General features: G+C 32.7%; 3 protein-coding genes across 3 annotated transcripts in view; 1 reads left to right on the forward strand and 2 right to left on the reverse strand.

The window, feature by feature from the left end:
• Nucleotides 1-70: 70 nt before the first annotated feature.
• LOC134278979 (ras-related protein Rab-35-like) lies at nucleotides 71-8010 on the reverse strand. Its single transcript, XM_062761289.1, has 6 exons — nucleotides 7856-8010; nucleotides 4736-4786; nucleotides 4259-4382; nucleotides 3481-3605; nucleotides 2874-2998; nucleotides 71-2595 (listed from the first exon to the last, which is right to left on the reverse strand). The coding sequence occupies exons 1-6, from the start codon at nucleotides 7905-7907 to the stop codon at nucleotides 2452-2454; spliced, it is 621 nt and encodes a 206-aa protein (XP_062617273.1). The 5' UTR covers nucleotides 7908-8010; the 3' UTR covers nucleotides 71-2451.
• Nucleotides 8011-8019: 9 nt separating this feature from the next.
• LOC134278976 (sn-1-specific diacylglycerol lipase ABHD11-like) lies at nucleotides 8020-13677 on the forward strand. The gene is made up of 6 exons (XM_062761286.1): nucleotides 8020-8192; nucleotides 11238-11394; nucleotides 11723-11896; nucleotides 12238-12420; nucleotides 12681-12862; nucleotides 13322-13677. The coding sequence occupies exons 1-6, from the start codon at nucleotides 8098-8100 to the stop codon at nucleotides 13491-13493; spliced, it is 963 nt and encodes a 320-aa protein (XP_062617270.1). The 5' UTR covers nucleotides 8020-8097; the 3' UTR covers nucleotides 13494-13677.
• Nucleotides 13678-15367: 1690 nt separating this feature from the next.
• LOC134278990 (RNA N6-adenosine-methyltransferase mettl16-like) overlaps nucleotides 15368-17889 on the reverse strand; it is a 99068-nt gene continuing 96546 nt past the window's right edge. Inside the window, exon 8 of the mRNA XM_062761302.1 lies at nucleotides 15368-16204. Coding sequence (XP_062617286.1) covers nucleotides 15368-16204 — 837 coding nt within the window. The remainder of the gene's footprint in view (nucleotides 16205-17889) is intronic.

Consider the following 17889-nt stretch of genomic DNA (forward strand, 5'->3'; position numbering starts at 1 on the left):
ACTATCATTTTGTATTTACTGAGTATATAAATACTATACATGTATTATACATTTTAAAATAGAGCAACCATTCTTCATACATGTTTTAATAAATCATATCACAAAAGTTATTAAGGATTCTTTAGAACATATATGTATACATGACACATGTTAGAGATACTTATTGCTATGTCAATAAATACTAATAACTATAACAGTTGCAGAATTACTAGTATTTACTTTATAAACTGATTTAAACATGCAAAGGACATTACTCTGTATTAAACACCAATACTGCCACGCTACAAACTTGCTACAGATTTTTCTGTTTGTCTGAAATCCACTAAATCAGCTTGCAAAATATCACACAATACAAAGGAAATATTTGAAAAGAAAAATTCATCACAAACCATTAGTGACCACTATTAGGTCTTTTGAAGTAATCCCTTTTTATAAGTAGAAATGATGAGTCTTCATGAACGGAGTGATTTGTGAGAGAGTACAGTGGAAGTACTGTTAATACAACAAAAGAAATCTTGCTTTAAATGATAACCCGTTGGGAAATCTCAGGAATTTTCATATGTTCAAAAGTAAATTATAACTACTCTGAACATCACTACGTGTACCTCCCAACTTAATATTTCATCCATTTTTAAAAATAATAACAAGCATTTTTGCATTAAATCAAACAAAGTCAAAATGTCACAGCCAAAAAAAAAAAAATTAGCATCAGCGCCATTAATAAAAATACTTGTAGTGGCATTTGATGATAACATGACCATGGCAGCTTAGTGTGCACAAGAAACATTTCAGAATTCGTAAAACACATGATTGCACATTATGTTTGGCATTATGAGATGCTATCAAACTACATACACACAAAAGGAAGCATTTGCGCAGAACTATAGTTCTTAAGTTTAGATGCAAAATTAGAGCAAAACATCTCATCATATTAAACACAATTTTTCTTTTACAAAAATGTAACAATGCAAATATTTGCTAAATAATATAAATCAACATGACTGTCCCCCTTTTGTTTCACACAATTTGATATTCCCCTTCTTATCTGTAAATACTCATATATGTATTTCAATCTAAGTCCTAAGCCTTAGACTAAATTGTATTTTCCCATTTCTTGCAAAAAATTGAAAATGTATATACATGTTTATTTGAAGAAATAAAAATGAAATGTTTTTCTAATAACATTTCAGATACCTGGTAACTTTAAAAATTAGTTTTTCAGAAAAAAATAAATGTGTACAAATAACAAAATTTTCTCATACTATTATGTAATATTTTTTTGTAATGTTTAAATTGAACCCCTGACAATAAAATGGGATAATTTTGCCAGTTCTCCACCCATTTCTGAAATTGATGACATTACCATCTACAGTCACGATTGACTACAGAACATATACAAAACAAATATAGAGTTTATACGTATACAGGGTTATTTTTGCCCCAAGTCATTTTTGCCCTTTCACACTTTCAGACAATTTTGACCTGTTTTAAAATCGACCATTTATAGTTTTATTTACGAAATTATACTGTATTCTTTGAATACGCCCCATTTTAAATTCGCCCAAATGAGGGTAGGGCGAAAAGGGTGAAAGGGGCGAAAATAAAATGTGTGTGAAAAATTCCCAGTATACATTAGTTTAAAGTTTGGAATCACAAATCTTCTTCATAAAATAAACAAAATTATTCTTTTTCTGTATCTAAAAAAAAAATACTGAATTTACCCAGTATATTTTACATTAATTTTGTAGTTTCATGTATATCAGCATGAATAATAAAAGATAAATTTGGTCTCGTTCTATTAACACAAAATACAATTCATGTATAGGCATATATGATATTTACTCGTGATAAGACCTTCTAAACCCTGTGAAAAAATACAACAATTAAAAAAATATCAAAATTTACTTGGATTGTAGCACATTGGATCACTGAGAGAAAACAGGAAAAAAAATTGCAATTGAAATTAAAAAAAAAACTACAATATTGGGAATGCATGTTGTTCTATCTACAAGTATACAATAATTTTAACAGATATTTAAAGACAGTGCATACAATTTACATTCTTACACTATGCTGTATGAGTTACATAATAAGTGAAATAAATAACAACACAATTATGATTATTTTTTAAGAAAATCAGAAAATAACAAACAATAGTAAATCAACAGTAATCAATAATACAAAAAATGTTGTATATACCTTGATAAAAAAAAATTATGTCATAATGGTAATAAAATTTTCTCAGAAGTTAAAAAATCCAGTCTCTTTATTTTATTCCCACAGCAAGGACAACACAAGCCACAGGAGTTCACCTGAACAACACGGAAATCTACTGCTTCTATCACTGAATATTACGAGTCCCCAAATTTGTTTTGCTATGTTTCATCTTGCACCATCAGCTTATTTCACAAGTGTTAAAAGAATTCGTTAACACACTAGGTCTATGAGCATTCATGCTTTACAGCAGCGCATTTTGCCCCCTCCCCCGCCCGTGGACTTCTTGTTCAGTTTTATTGACTCGGCTGGCTGTTCTGCTGCTTTCTTCATTTGTTCTTTTTTTGTCGCTAAGACTAGTTTTGTGATGGCTAAAAACATCTGAAAGAAAGATTAGGTTTTAAATGAAATGCAGAAGTGCCTACCTTTATCTTGAAAATATTTAATGCTGCAAGTCCAGTAACAGTCTAATTAAAAATCAAGCCTTCCACAATATCCATTATTCTGACTGTGGCATCCTAGGGACAATCAGAATTAAGGAGCTGGTTGAAGATTTATTTTAATCAGATGGCTGCAAGTCAGTAGGAAAGTTGCAAGACCATCCTTCTGTATTGGTGAAGCTTTTGAATGATTCATCTGAAAACTTCAGCAAAACTTACTTCTTCTACATTCTTGTTTTCTTTGGCACTAGTTTCAAAAAGCTGGATTCCCATCTGATCCGCAAACCTCTGGGCATCTTGAGTGAGTACAACTTTCCTATCAGAGTCATCATCTTTATTACCCACTGAAAATATCAAGAAATATATCAGCATTAAGCCTTTAACTGTTGCAACTTAAATATAGGAAGTGGTAATTCCTAATTTTAACCATTTCTTGACAGAGTACTGTAGATTCCTAATTATACGCGAGGAATTAATTTCCGCGTAATTTCGCTTGGATCATCACTTGCGAAAAAATAATACTCGCTTTTATTTTTATGGTGCTGAAACCTATGTAAAATCTGTTGACGAACTGTACGTTCGTGAATTATAATTCTCTCGATTTGACGTTTAAGAGCCAGTTCGCGATAAAAAGTACTCGCCAAAAATAAGGAATCTACAGTACTTCCCCTTTGAGGATAGAAACTACCAGTATATAATTATTCAGTAGTACCCATGAAATATAAAGTACATGAAAAGGACACTTTGTGAAAGAAATTCACTTGAGATGTAAAGCTTGCCAAGTGTGCACCTGATCTGAGTTTGCCTCACACAACCTTCTGCTTACCTAAAATCCTATTAACAACATCACAGTTCTGATCAATCTCATGAAGCCACCTCTTAACATTGGCGAACGATTCCCCGCTCGTGACATCATACACGACAATCACACCGTGAGTCCCTCTGTAGTACCTGGAGAAGTAATTAAGACGATTCATTAACAGCAAGAGCTCACTTATCAAGACTCCAGAGAAAGGGAAGACTTAATCAATACCTGTCATTCCCTTGCTCTGGTAAAGGCAAGTCTTAATCATACTTCTAAAGGCATTTTAAAATCAATAGCTTTTATTTAATCAGAGCCTTAGTCTCATTAACAGTTATAAAAGAAAGAAATTTCACTTAATATACATTTAATACATTAGGTCAAAATTACATGTGTCATGGTCATATAATTTCTTTGGATAAGAAATAGAAATACTAATACATGTATATTCAAGAATAAAAATTTTTCAAGCAGACTGTCTTGAATAATTACACAAAAAATTAAGTTCTTATGAATAAAAGGTGATTTACAGTCTATAGAGAGAAAGCTGTTTCTAATGACCAACATAGACATAATCAATTTTAATGATACCTGCCTAGACATACCCGGGGGTATTTTGATTTTAATGACTAACATTATCATAGACATATTGGATGCAACTTTTGTAGTTGTTATAAATGACTTATATTGAAAAATTTATTTTTAATGACTAACATGGAAAAATTTGTGTGTAATGACTAATACAGACAATTTTTTTTTTTTAAATTTCAATTTATAGACATATTTGTTTTGAATGACTTACGTTGATGTTATCGTTCTGAACCTCTCTTGACCAGCTGTGTCCCAGATTTGAAGTTTAACTTTTTCACCATTGACATCAACTGTACGAATCTTAAAATCTACTCCTATAGTTGTGATGTATGTACCTACAATTATACAAACAAAAAATACATATTACGATTTCAATTTGCAAAATATATTTTTAACTCACATACATCTCTTTCAATTCATTTTTACTGACATTTTACCCATTCACAATAAAAATTGCAAAAAAATATCTTCCTTAAGGAAGCATTAAGGTCATATGATCCCCAGCTCAATACTTTCTTCCAAAAGAATTGTATAATTCTTTCAACTTTCAATCTTGAATTATTATGTATAATATTTAAACTGAATTTAGTGTTAACCCCGTCCCCACCCCCAATTATGTATTTATCTATCTGGGGGTGAGATTTTTTTTTTAATTTTCAATGAAAATATTTTTTTATTATTTATATACCTGAGAATGTATTGTCTGAAAACCTCAACAGGAGACTGCTTTTTCCAACACCTGTAAAAACAGATAAAGATTTTTTTTAAAAAATTGAAAATGCAATTTCAATACTAGTATATGAACAATTTAATCTTAATGTGGGGCATGGGCCATAATTCATGGGGCACTTGATGTCCAACCCAATGGGAGCCAAATATTGACTCTTATCCACTGAGCACAACAAAAGTAAGCACTCAGTTATGAGTAGGAACTTCTGTTATAACTCGAACATGTTGGAGAAGTCGAGAATTTTATTAACATTATCATTAACAGTAAATATGCTATTTATGGAAATTTCCTGCCCTTGTAATGAAATACATGTTATATGAATTCAAAGTAAAATTTATTTATTATAAACTGAAAGATAGATGGCTAGAAATAGACAGAATATCCTACTGACCCAGTTTAAAAATAGAATGTGTTCCATGCATTGGCACAGTAGCAAAACAAGCATGGGCAATAACCTTAAGTCAGGTGACACATTGATCCATACAAAATTATCATGGTAAGGCCATAATAAAAATATTCCTAGGTTCTCATCCCCACTCGCCCCAATTTTTTACCCCCACATCAATTCTTTTTATTTCTGTTTTTCTTCGTCTTAATTCTGATAAGGATTGGTATTCAACTACCATTCTACTTTTGTTTTAAAGGGTCATTGGTTGTGAAAAATTGGTGATGATGTGAAGTAAGAGATAAATGGACCTCTACTATGACTTTTATTCGGGCATTATAGATAAATCTACACCGATTGACCAGGTCAATAAAAAATCTACAAAATTGAAAAAATATAAAATAAAAACCGCTTGCCTGCCTTGACTTTTCAAAAATTCAGATGAGAACCTACGATTTTTTTTATTATGGCCTAACCTTTGGACCAACAATTTTTCGCAAATTGCATCTTACCACAAACTATATTCTCATAGTAACAACAACAAAAGTTCAACAAAAAAATAAACTCATTCTGCTTAAATGGATTTTTAGTAATTTAGACATTCTTTAATAAAAATTAGCATTGTTCAGGCTCTGGTTTGGTAATGCACCTTACATATGACATCATGTGATTGTGATGTTCGAGTCTAAATGTACCACCAAATGTCATGTGTAGTTTGAAAAGCCTTAAATTTGAATAGGTATTACTATCTGCACCATCAAATTGACAGTTATTTTCAGTGTGTAATTTTATTTTCTCTAAAATCATTTAGGAGTAGTTTTGCAATTTTCTGGTTCATTATATGAGAAGAATCCTAAGGATAAGGCAAGGACCTGTCCCAAGACAGATTTAGATTATTCTAACTTGGCAAAGTATTGGCAACAGTCTTGCATTTTGCCAGTGAATTTTGATTTATAAAACAAGAAAAGTTGATTATAAAAATCATAAACAGTCAATATATATCTTAACTGACTTACTTGCATAAATTTCATTGATATGTTATATACGTGTTGTTAATATATATTAAAACATGGATGTATTACGTAACAACCGGATCTAGCTAGTAACTATTAACTAGTACGTAAAATGGGCGAATTTCCAACGAACAACTTGAAAAATGGTGGTGTTGTAAACATGTATAAATTTACAGTTATGAAAATGTATTCATTTTATTTTTTAATTAAGGGGCCAGTAAAAACAGTAAATGTAAGTTCACTGGTCCAGTTAGTTTGAGTTTTCTGTATGAGGCAATGCATTTTGAGATTCTTTTATAAAACAAATTTCTAGCTATAATATATACATCTACATATCCCACCACTGAGTGTATGTAACAGTCTATGTGTGTATGGTAGGTTTGAATAATAATAGCAAGCGCAGCTAGCAGCGTGAAGTGTCGCTCGTCACTATGAGCTCTTAAAGCAATGCCTGGGCAAAGAGAAAATTCTGACTTTGCACATTGATCCAAACAATTTTTTCCGCAGTTACTCTGGACCCACAATGCATCACTTGTTAAAGCAATGTTCTCTCGAGAATAACGATAAAAGTTCAACAAAAAGTTTACATGTCTTGATTGAATGGATATATATTGAAGATAAATAGTAAAAGAAACAACATTTTTCATTTACTTTCACCACTGTTCAGGCTTCTTTTTGGAAATACAACTTTATACATACGATATCATGTGACATCAGCGTCAATAGTAAGAGTGCAACGATAAACCGTTTGACGGTATACCGTGGTTTATTTTTTCACCGTTTGACTCACGATATGTGAAACTGATATCACGGTTTGATTCACTCGGTCCGTATTTATCCCAATCGTTTGTTTTGCTTCCTCGTTTACAATTTCAAAATGGCTCCGCATGAAACATGAGGTCAATGAAACTGCAGAAACGGCATTAATGGGTCGAAGGATGTTATCACTTTTCTAGTGTTGGTGTAATGAGCATTTGATAAAACTTTTAAGTTTAAAGTATATGATGACAAACAGCTGACTTTTTAACCCAATATGTGATGTATCCTGATACGTATCGTATCGTGAACTAAATACCGTGATACATATCATATCGTGGGTTAGGCATATCGTTGCACCCATAGGCACCAAATGTCACCTGCGGTTTTACAATCCTGATCTTAATTAAAACAATAGAAGTGTCTCATTCTGTGCTTGTCCTTACAGTCGCACCATCCACATATTGAATGAATATGTCTAAATGTAGTCCAAAAGTATAGTAAGAATAATCAAACTGTGTCTCGGGACAAGTCCTCACTGTTAAAGCGAGCCAGTTGGACAAAATCATTTTGACAATGAATATTCTACCTTGTCTAAAAGATGTTAGGTCAAAGACAATAGATAAAATCCCTTTTACTAAGGAACATAACATGTAGAACGAGCTCCTTGACAAATTGGAAGCATTTTCAAAAGACAGAGGAAACTCGAGTTTCAGAAAAATGCCAGTGTAGTTTTCTTACAAACAACTAAGCTATAATGAGTTAGTTGAGATAAATTGGTTTAATGAAAGATTTTCTATGCATAATATAAAACTGAAATTCAGAAAATGAAGTTATTAAGCTTTGTTTACATCGATTGATGAGATTACATTGCTCAAATTGGAAATCAATTAAAAAAAGGGGAATGTTTCTACAACTTCTTACCGCTGTCTCCTATTATGAGTAGTTTAAATAAGTGATCATATTCCCTGGCCATAATTAATGAGCTTTATTAGCCCAAAATTTTCAACTCGGAAGTTCCTAACAAAATTTCAACCGGATATGAGGCGTGATGTGTTGATTGCGCATGATATGATATGGGTCTCGGTCAGTAAAACGTTTTCCGGTATTGCGTAAGGAGTCTAACATCAGAGAAGGGTGTCTATTTACCACCCTTCAGAACCACAATGTCCGCAATTATTGCCCAACGATTTCTGGGACAAACAAACACGTGCAGAAAATGTTTATTTTTAAAGTTGACCCGAAATTTACCAAATCGACGGTAATTTTGTATTAATTTAGGTGTAAAATTTTGTCTGCTTAGCTTAGCTGCTTAGTTTTATCATTTATGGAATCAGAGACAGTGTCTTTCCAATAGTTCGGAATGTGTCATATAGGCCTAAACATTGTATATGAATGTGGTTAGTACTATATAGCTTTAAATAGCTATATTTTAAAATAATAATAATAATAATAATAATAATAATAATAATACTTTATTTAAAGAAGGTAACCTGATTAGTGCAACCACTATTCTTCCCCAGGGCCTTCTGACAATTAACAATATGAAGATACATAGTTATACACATACAGACATATTATAAATATATACATAAATATACAAATACAAATAAACATGAATCACAAATTAATCTGACATTGTTTTACATATTGTTTTACTTGTCTCTTGAAAGTATTAAGTGTTGGTGACATTTTTATGTACAACTTAAAATGGCACCAGAGTACTGGAAGGAATTTTCAAAAAGTTTACATTTATGAATTGGCACACACAAATCAACATTAGATCAAAGGGTATATTGGTTATTAGTGTGAAAGAAACATTTCATGTAAATAAGTAGGACAGTAATTAAAGAGGGATTTATATAACAATACATATTTATTTACAGTAAGCTGTTCATAAACAGTAAGCCAATCAAGTTCATTGATGAGGGTGCATCAGGGGGCGCATCTAAAATATACCTTGCAGCACGTTTTTGAAGTTTATGAACTCTGTCAAATTTGATATGTATTTCCCCAAATTGTTAGGCAGTAATCAATGGTAGGCATGATGTAAGCATTATAAAACAACTTGCGTGTTTGAAGGGGAAGATATTTTTTAATTCTACGGAGTGCAGAAATTTTAAGTGACAGAGTTTTACATACATGGTCGATATGTACATTGTATTGTAAAGAATTATCTAAATATACCCCAAGAATTTTTTCATACGTTACATTGTCTAATTTCTTCGAAACGTATAAAGGAAAATCATGGTCTAAGAATTTTGATCTCTTCTGATGAGGCTATTAACACGCATTTAGTTTTTGAGGCATTAAGTATCATTTGATTTTCTTTTTCTATACAAGCAATATCCATTGATAATGAATTTACTATAGATTGGGGATCTTTGCCGGGGACATGTAAAGTGGCATCATCGGCAAACAAATCTATGTTTGAATTTTTGATATAAAGTGGAAGATCATTAATGTACAGTAAAAACAAGAGAGGTCCTAGTATAGACCCCTGTGGAACTCCCGCTGTGACTTGCTGATAAGATGATTTTTTGTTAAACAGATGGACACTTTGAAGTCTGTCTCTTAAATATGATCGAAACCAGTGTAAAGTTATTTCATTAAAATTATAACACTCTATAAGAAGAATTTCATGATTTAAAGTCAAAAGCCTTATTCGAGAAAGACAGTACCAACAAGTTTGCCTTGGTCCATTTCATATAAACATTTATGTAATAGGGCTGTTTGACAAGTGCTATATAGATTCTATTAAAAGATCAAATTCTGAAAATAGTAATCGTACATATTTTGCCACATGTTTTTCTATAATTTTTGATAATGTCGGTAAAATAGAAATGGGTCTGTAGTTAATCAGCTTGTTTCCCTTTTTATAGATAGGTGTAACTTTGGCAAGTTTAAAAGTTTTCGGGAAAATACCTGATGTGATACTAGTATTTATTATATGGGTTACAGGTTTATGTATTATCTGTGCAGTAAGTTTTAATAAACGTGGACATTGTATATGAATGTATGGTTACTGATGATTTATTAACATCTAGTTTGTTTATAAGGAAAGCATATTAGGGCTAATAAGCGGGATAGAAAACACTGTAAATTTAGACTGTACAAAATTTAAAAGGCCATCGAAATCACACTCTTCTTTATTTACTCCTTCAAGGAGGGAATATCAATTTCTTGTGTATCCTCTGTTACATTATTATTTTGTAACAGAGGATACACAAGAAATTGCAGAGATATTTAATTCTCATTTCTCAAAGGGAATATCAGTATGAAACATGTAGATGAATGGACGCAGATCATCATAATTTTATGACTAATTAGCTAGTGGTGTCCACACTATAACCCTAAAATTTAAAATCCAGCTCTCCACTGACTGAGCCAAAGGGTTAGTCCAACTAGGTTGTGCTAGTCAGAGCATGGCCTCATGTTTACATATATTTGCAACACTTAGCCACATTTAACTTTGTTAAACTTTAAATTTATGATGAAATGAAAATGTTGTTATTATATTGTACTGTTATGAAAAGATGAGGATGAGAGTCCTGTGGTATATTTAGTTACAGATAATTGAATCGCTTAAATACCCTGTAGTTGTAAATGAATTAATTCCGTGTAAGATTAAGTGGTGAAATCCGCGCCCTTCTGGTATAGCAGACAGACGGGTTCAATCGCAGGTCCGAGTTAGAAAGCTCAGTTGATAAAGCACCTGATTGGAGATTCATGGGCTTGAATTTTTTATTGCAATATTGTGAATTGCAATTTTTCTTCTATTTGGTTTCATTTGACATCCTTTCATTCTATATGCTCTGGAAGTGATGAGTGAAAGACCTGCCAGGGAAAGGCCCCAGTGTCTTAAGGACCTTTAATGAGGGAGGTGTAATGTGGTTAAGTCAGTATTGGTAAAGCAACTGACTAGTGATGCAGGAGTCCCGGGTTCAATTCCAAGTCCTCCTATATATTTTCTCCTTTCATGTTTGAGATTTAGTGCCATCGATCACCCTGGACTCTCAAAGGAAAGTCCTGCCAGGGGCAAATAAGAACTTGCCTTGTGTCTTCCAGGGCAAAGACAGTTGAATTGTTAGAAATGTGATGGTTTAGGCTGTGGATATTGTGGCTGTGGATACAGGGTAGCTCAGTGCCAGGGTACCTAACTAGTGATACAGGAGTCTTGAATTCAATTTTCCAAATTTCAGATCATTAGATTAAATCTGCATGGCAATTAATACAATTGTAATACAAAATGAATGCATGTTTATTGTCATTGACAAGAAATAACTCCTTCTCTTCCTGTTTTCAGATCCTCGGACTATTCTGCTGTGAATCTTGCCTATGACTATCAGCACCAGCCCCAGGGCAATGTCAGTGGTCCCCCTCTGTTTATCATGCATGGCTTAATGGGGTCATCCTCAAACTGGGCTTCCTTATCAAAAGTTTTAGCAAGAACAGGTAGAAAGGTAATCAATACACTAAGAAGGTTGAACTTTGATTTTACATACTATAGATCACCAAATTTTCGTAACACCTTATTTTTGCAGGGTAGACATAAACTCCTTATTAACGAGACAAAATTTTCACAAATTGTGGTTACTGCTTTGTACATGTATAATCTTTCGGAATTTATATACACGAGAATGATATTTTTGCGAGTACACTGTCTCGCATAATTACGCAAAAATAAAGTTCTCACGAATAAAAAGTGATTTACAGTAAATGTATATAGTATATAAAAGTAAAGGTACAGGTATTATGTACCAGTATTAACATTATTTTCCTTGATTATAGATTATAAGGTTAGATGCTCGTAACCATGGTGACAGTCCACACCATGAAAATATGTCTTATGAGGCAATGTCCTTGGATGTTTTGAAAGTAATGGATGACTTACAGATAGAGAAAGCCTGCCTGATGGGCCACAGTATGGGAGGAAAAGTATTTATGACAACAGCCTTGCTTCATGTAAGTCTTATAAGATGTTAGTTCCTTGTCAGTTTTCAAAAAAAAATTATCCAGATGAGTTGTCTTTGCTCTTATGACTTCTGTTGCATAAACATGTATCTATCAAATGAATGTTATGTAGAATTGTGATAAAACATTCACCTAACAAATCTTAATGGTACATTTAGTACATGTACTACCGAATGATAGCTTCCATTTGATCTGGGCTTCTCTGTTAGTTTTCTTGGTTTTTTACCGTAAAGGAAAACTTCAAATCTATATTGTAGAAAAAATCTTTTTAATACCGGTACAAGATGTTTTGAAATGAAATAAGATTTTATTATTGAGATTTTTTTTTTTAGCCTGAGCGAGTGTCTAGTCTTATTGTGGTAGATGTTTCTCCTGCCCCTAGTCCTGGTGCTAAATATTTCCCAAGCTACTTACAGTGTATGTTGAAGATCAGCACCAGGCTACCAGAGCTAGAGGGGATGTCCCTGAGCAAGGCCAGGATGGTTGTGGTAGATGCACTCAAGGAGGTGGAAGAGGTACAAATACTGATCAGTGTGCAGTAAAACACACTTATAGTGAACACACTTAAAATGAATAAACACTTGCAGCCAACTGATTTTCATACCCCATGACTTCAAAATGTATTGTTAACTTGAGGTATGTAACGAAAACAAAATCATATCTCCCTTGCACATTATTATATTAAGCCTATTTTACTGTATACAGTTTTGCCTCTGTGTGTGACTGACAGTCCTCGCTTCACAAAACAGATTATAATTTTGAATTTCCTTTTCAGCATTTGGGTGTCCGTCAGTTTTTGGCAGCTAACCTGACCGAGGTGAATGGTCGGTTAAAGTGGAGAGTGAACCTTGATGCCATTATAAATGACTATCAGGAACTGGCCAGTTTTCCAAAGTTTGACACCAAGTATGAAGGACCCACTTTGTTTGTTGGGGGAGAGAGATCTCAATACATCAGGTATACTATATTATGATGGTTGTCAGAGGTAGTACAGTGTAGGTAAATGCATAAGCTCTGATTTAATATTGTATTTAATTAGATTTTTGTAAGAATATGTACCGGTATATGTTTTTGTTTTAAAGTACATATACACACAGCGAGACTATTCCAAATGTTTCATAATCATTAACTTTAAGTTATACAGTCATATTTCAAACATGATGAATCTAAGAAAAAAAATTGAGATATTTGAAGATTTGAGATAATAAGGTTTAAAATCAGAAAGATAAAGCATTTTGATCTTGACAATCAATTTCACATGTTGAATACTTGATGGTATGTGAGATATAGTATTTGAGATTCCTAAGTTCAACTGTATTTCATAAGAATTTTTCTAAAGCTGGCATTAACAGTATAACTGTATGTACTACCATCATTCCTTATGATATATAATTGTACCTGTACTTTCTTTTTCAGTCCAAGTACAAAGCCTGATATAATGAACCTATTCCCTAATGCTGTAATAGAACACATCCCACAAGCAGGGCATTGGGTGCATTCAGACAATCCAAAAGAATTCCTGCAGTGTGTTCTAAAATTTCTCAATGCTGAAGCCAAAAGACTGTCATCTGAAAATATTCCAAGCTGATTTTAGAATGGTTTTCATATATTTTTTTGATTATTCAGTGCCAAGATATATATGCTTTTAATTAAATGAAAACTTATTTAGAGGTACCTCATTTTTTTGTACAGGGGTATGTTATACAGTTTTACCTCAGTGCTTATTGATGCTGTTCATGCATTGTGTTGTTATTAAATATTTTTGAGTTTTACACATTTTTTGAAGTATTTGTTTTCAGTACACAGCTTAGTGGTCTTGAAATTACTAGTCAAGCAATACATTATACATCTTTCCTGTGTATAACTTCACTAGTTTTACATTAAATGCAAGAAGAGTTTACCACCATAAATAACTGACGAGTATGGCATACCTGGATACATGTATTAATATCACAAAAGAACGTGGAAAGCTGTTGATGACATTTACATTGGATATATGCTTCAATAGAATAAATAAGGAATAACTGTCTTGTTCTTTGGTTTCATGGTGTGATAAAGCAATTATTGGCTTGTGTAATAATTTGCAGAAATTCCAAAGATGTTTATATCATAAATTATCAGGCAAACCAATTGCTTGATCATTATCATAACACCAAATTACAAGAAAGTTATTACACACTTATGTTCAGTAAAGCGTGACATTCTCAACGTTACAAATACACATCACTTGAAATATACATGGGAAGAAATTCGGGCAAATGCCAATTAGTGTATCAAAAAACCAATTACATTGTCTCATCCTGCACAGAGGTCCGTTTTGCCAACAATTTAAAGCTGATGTTATTTTTTTAACCACACTTATATCAATGAACCAAATGCAGAAATCAAGTTCGAGGTCATTTATAGGCTGTAATTTTAGGCATAACTTGAGTAGTTAAATTTGCATGTGTGCATGTTTTATGGCAGTGTCAACCAAGGTTTAAATTCAGAACAATAGGAAAAGAGAAAATTCATGATTGGTCAAGGGAATCGAGCTAGAAACCCGTTTTAACAGAATGGTCCTTGAATAACAACTGTACTACCAAGGCTGATATATCCACTGCCCATATAGCTAAAATTACTCCACAAATATGGTTGAAGATTACTTGAATGAGATGTAGTGGTTTGAGCTAATGTGCATATGAACCATGAATATTGACATGGGTAGCTCAGTGGTTAGATCATATGAAATGTTGAGTTTAAATGTATTTGCATTTCAGACAAATTTTCTCCTTAAAGACATTTCTTGTTTCAATACTTGCTTAGGTAATAGAACAAATATAATAAGTCTGCAAGCCAATGCTCAATAGCAATACCCCCATTCTGTTGTGAATAAACAAAAGTTCAGTTACAGACAGACACAGGGATAAACAGGAAGTTGATGTCGGATTTTTACAAAAAAGAATTCTACATGGCATGCCTATACAAAGAGTGTGCTAAAATTTCAAGCATTTTTAATGACTAGTTGTTAGAAAACTGTATCAAATTTCTGTCACAGTTTACCTCACTCTTTAGGCATGCCATCATTTGCCATGTGATTTTTGTATGAGTCTGATGTCAACTTCTTGTTTATCTGTGCATCTGTCCGTACTTAATTTCTGTTCCATCTAAGCTTTATTCACATGAGAGCATATTTTCACATTAGAGTGGGAGTGTTACTAGTGAGAATTTGGTCACAGACTTGTTGTTATAGTTTTCATCAACATTGCACTAGCTTCATAAGAATGGTAAATGTGGATTTAGTGGTTAAATCCCGCCAAGATTTTTTAAAATAATTTCCTTAAACACTGGTTATGAACAAAAGTGTGTATTAATTTCTATTATAATTTATTTGTAATTTCAATGTTTTTGATGATCTTGCATTTTCCATATGTCTTAAAAGCATGTAAGTGCCACTACCGTTAAATGAATAGACAAAAGTCATTATGGCAATGCTATGTGGTTCTTTATGTACTGCAATATCTGATTCATTTGGTCTTTTTGACCTTCTGCATACACCATCTCAATGTGCACTTTCTCTGTTTCTGTTATGAATAAGTCACATTTTATGAGGAACACATCTGTATCTCCTTCCTTTACAGGACTATCGGATGTTCTAGCCTTTACAGGACTATCGGATGTAGCCACAGGACTATCAGATGTTCTAGGTTTCCATGCTTCCTCTGACTTGGTTGTTGTGTTGTCCTGATTCTCTGTCATTTTGCTTTCTCTCAACTTTTTCTCTCTATCAGAATTACCTATTGTCTCCTTCACTTTCTGTCTTTTATCTGCATGCTCTTCAGTAGTAGGAGCACCTTTTCGTTTTAAACCACTTTGATCACTTGGATTTTTTGAATTAATGCCATCTGGAATTAAACTTTCCCCCACTTTCATTTTTTTAGAGGAATGTTCTTCAGTACCTGGTGCACCCTTTCGTTTTAAAGCACCTTGATCACTATCACTGGGTATTAAACTTTCCTCTACTTTCTGTTTTTTAGGTGAATGTTCATCACTACTTGGGGCTTCTTTTCGTTTTAAATTAATTTGTTTATTACTTGGATCATCAACGTTAATTTCTTGCACATTTTTGTTTTTTCCATTGTCATCATCCTGTTCTTCTGTCCCTATCTCCTTTCTCCCTGTGCACACAGCTTTAAGCTCTTCCTTCTGACGTTTCATTTCCCTTCGTTTCCGTCGCTGGTGGGACCATGTATTCTTGTAAGCTGTCAGTTTCAGATGAATTCTTTTGGCCTTGCTGTCATCAGACTTAGTGTATTCGATCTGAAATAAAACATGGTAAATGATCTGTCAAAATCATCCATTTGATACAATTTGTTTTCTTATCTCAGTCAGGCTTGGGGTCAATTTCTTTGAAATGTAAATAATTACTTTCAAATACATTGATAATTTTTTCAATTACTTGCAATTACAATTACATTGATTTTTTCAAATGTAATTAATTACTTTCAATTACTTTGACAAATGTAAGGTCACTTTAAAGTTGACCTAAATTTACTTGATCATCAAACTTAAGTTGATTAAATACACTTCAATTACTTCGAGTTTTATTTTTATAAAAAAAAAAAAAGATTTTTTTTTAAATAAGATTTTTTCTATAGAATCCGAACTTTCATTCAGTGTTTTTGTTCTTCTTTTAGAAAGGTATGATAGGGGTTCACACCTGGTCAAAATTAGACCTTTACCTTATAATGAGTGTGACACACTGTATAAACAAACCAAACAAAACATTATGAGACAATTAATTATTGTACAAACACAAGCCCATGCTACACCAGTATAGTGTATGGCAAGACCTTTTTTGTTAATTTCTCAAATCCATATTTTGGAAGGAAATAAATAATATCTATCACAATTCCATTCATTATTTTCTATCTTAAAATGAATAGAATACTGGTAAATCTAAAAGGGGATGTAGTTAGTTTAATTGCTGTAAAACAAATTAACTATCTAAACAATTATTGTTATTTGCAAGTGAGAATAGGGAGAACTGAGATTTATAAAACATGAATAATCAAACTTTGTCACTTGATGCTTATCCTTTTCTAAGAATCACAATTTTTTAGGTGATGCAACTTGGGTCTTTAATAGGATACTTAGTTAGGTTAGATAGGTTGTACTTCAAAGGCCCTTGGGAATAAGTAATACAAACCCACCAGTATAAAACTATGTATCAGTATAAGTCACCTTTTTAAATATAAACTTTCATTTTGAAAAAAAGTAATTGAAATGTAACTGAAAAGTAATTGAAAATACATGACTTTTTTGAAATGTATTTAAATACATTCAATTACTTGTAATTGAAGGCTCGCTCAAATACAAATTACTTCCAATTACTTTGAAAAATGTAATTAATTACACTCAATTACAATTACTTTATTCAATTACCCCATCCCTGATCTCAGTCTCATCTCTCATGATAGAACCTAAAACTTATCAAGATTTTGCAGTAAAAATCTCTTGAAAAAATGACATCAGACAAACAAAACAGATTTTTCCAATCCATGAAATCTTAGAGAAAATACCACTTTATATTTAATTTCCATCCAAGGTTTCTGATTACCGGTATGTTCAAAACAAACAAAGCCTTCAGGGAGATTCAAACAACACATATCAATATCCTTTTTCCCTCAATAACTGTGGATTGTTAGGATAAAAAAAAAACAAAACAAGAGGCCCATGGGCCACATCGCTCACCTGAGTAACTTTGGTGATGCCATTTTTTAACGGATTTCCTCCCTTGTAATACCTATTGTGGCCTCGCCGTACCACCCCACCCCCATGTCACAATTTTAACAATTTAGTATCTACACTACCCCAGGATGCTTCCACATAAGTTTCAGCTTTTCTGGCCCAGTGGTTCTTGAAAAGAAGACTTTTAAAGTTTTTTCCTATATATTTCTTTGTAAAACTTTGATTCCCTATTGTGGCCCTGCCCAACCCCCGGG

Source organism: Saccostrea cucullata, unplaced genomic scaffold (assembly GCF_032062105.1).
Source record: "Saccostrea cucullata isolate Sc308-1 unplaced genomic scaffold, CSIRO_AGI_Scuc_v1 ctg755, whole genome shotgun sequence".
NCBI lineage: Eukaryota > Metazoa > Mollusca > Bivalvia > Ostreida > Ostreidae > Saccostrea > Saccostrea cuccullata.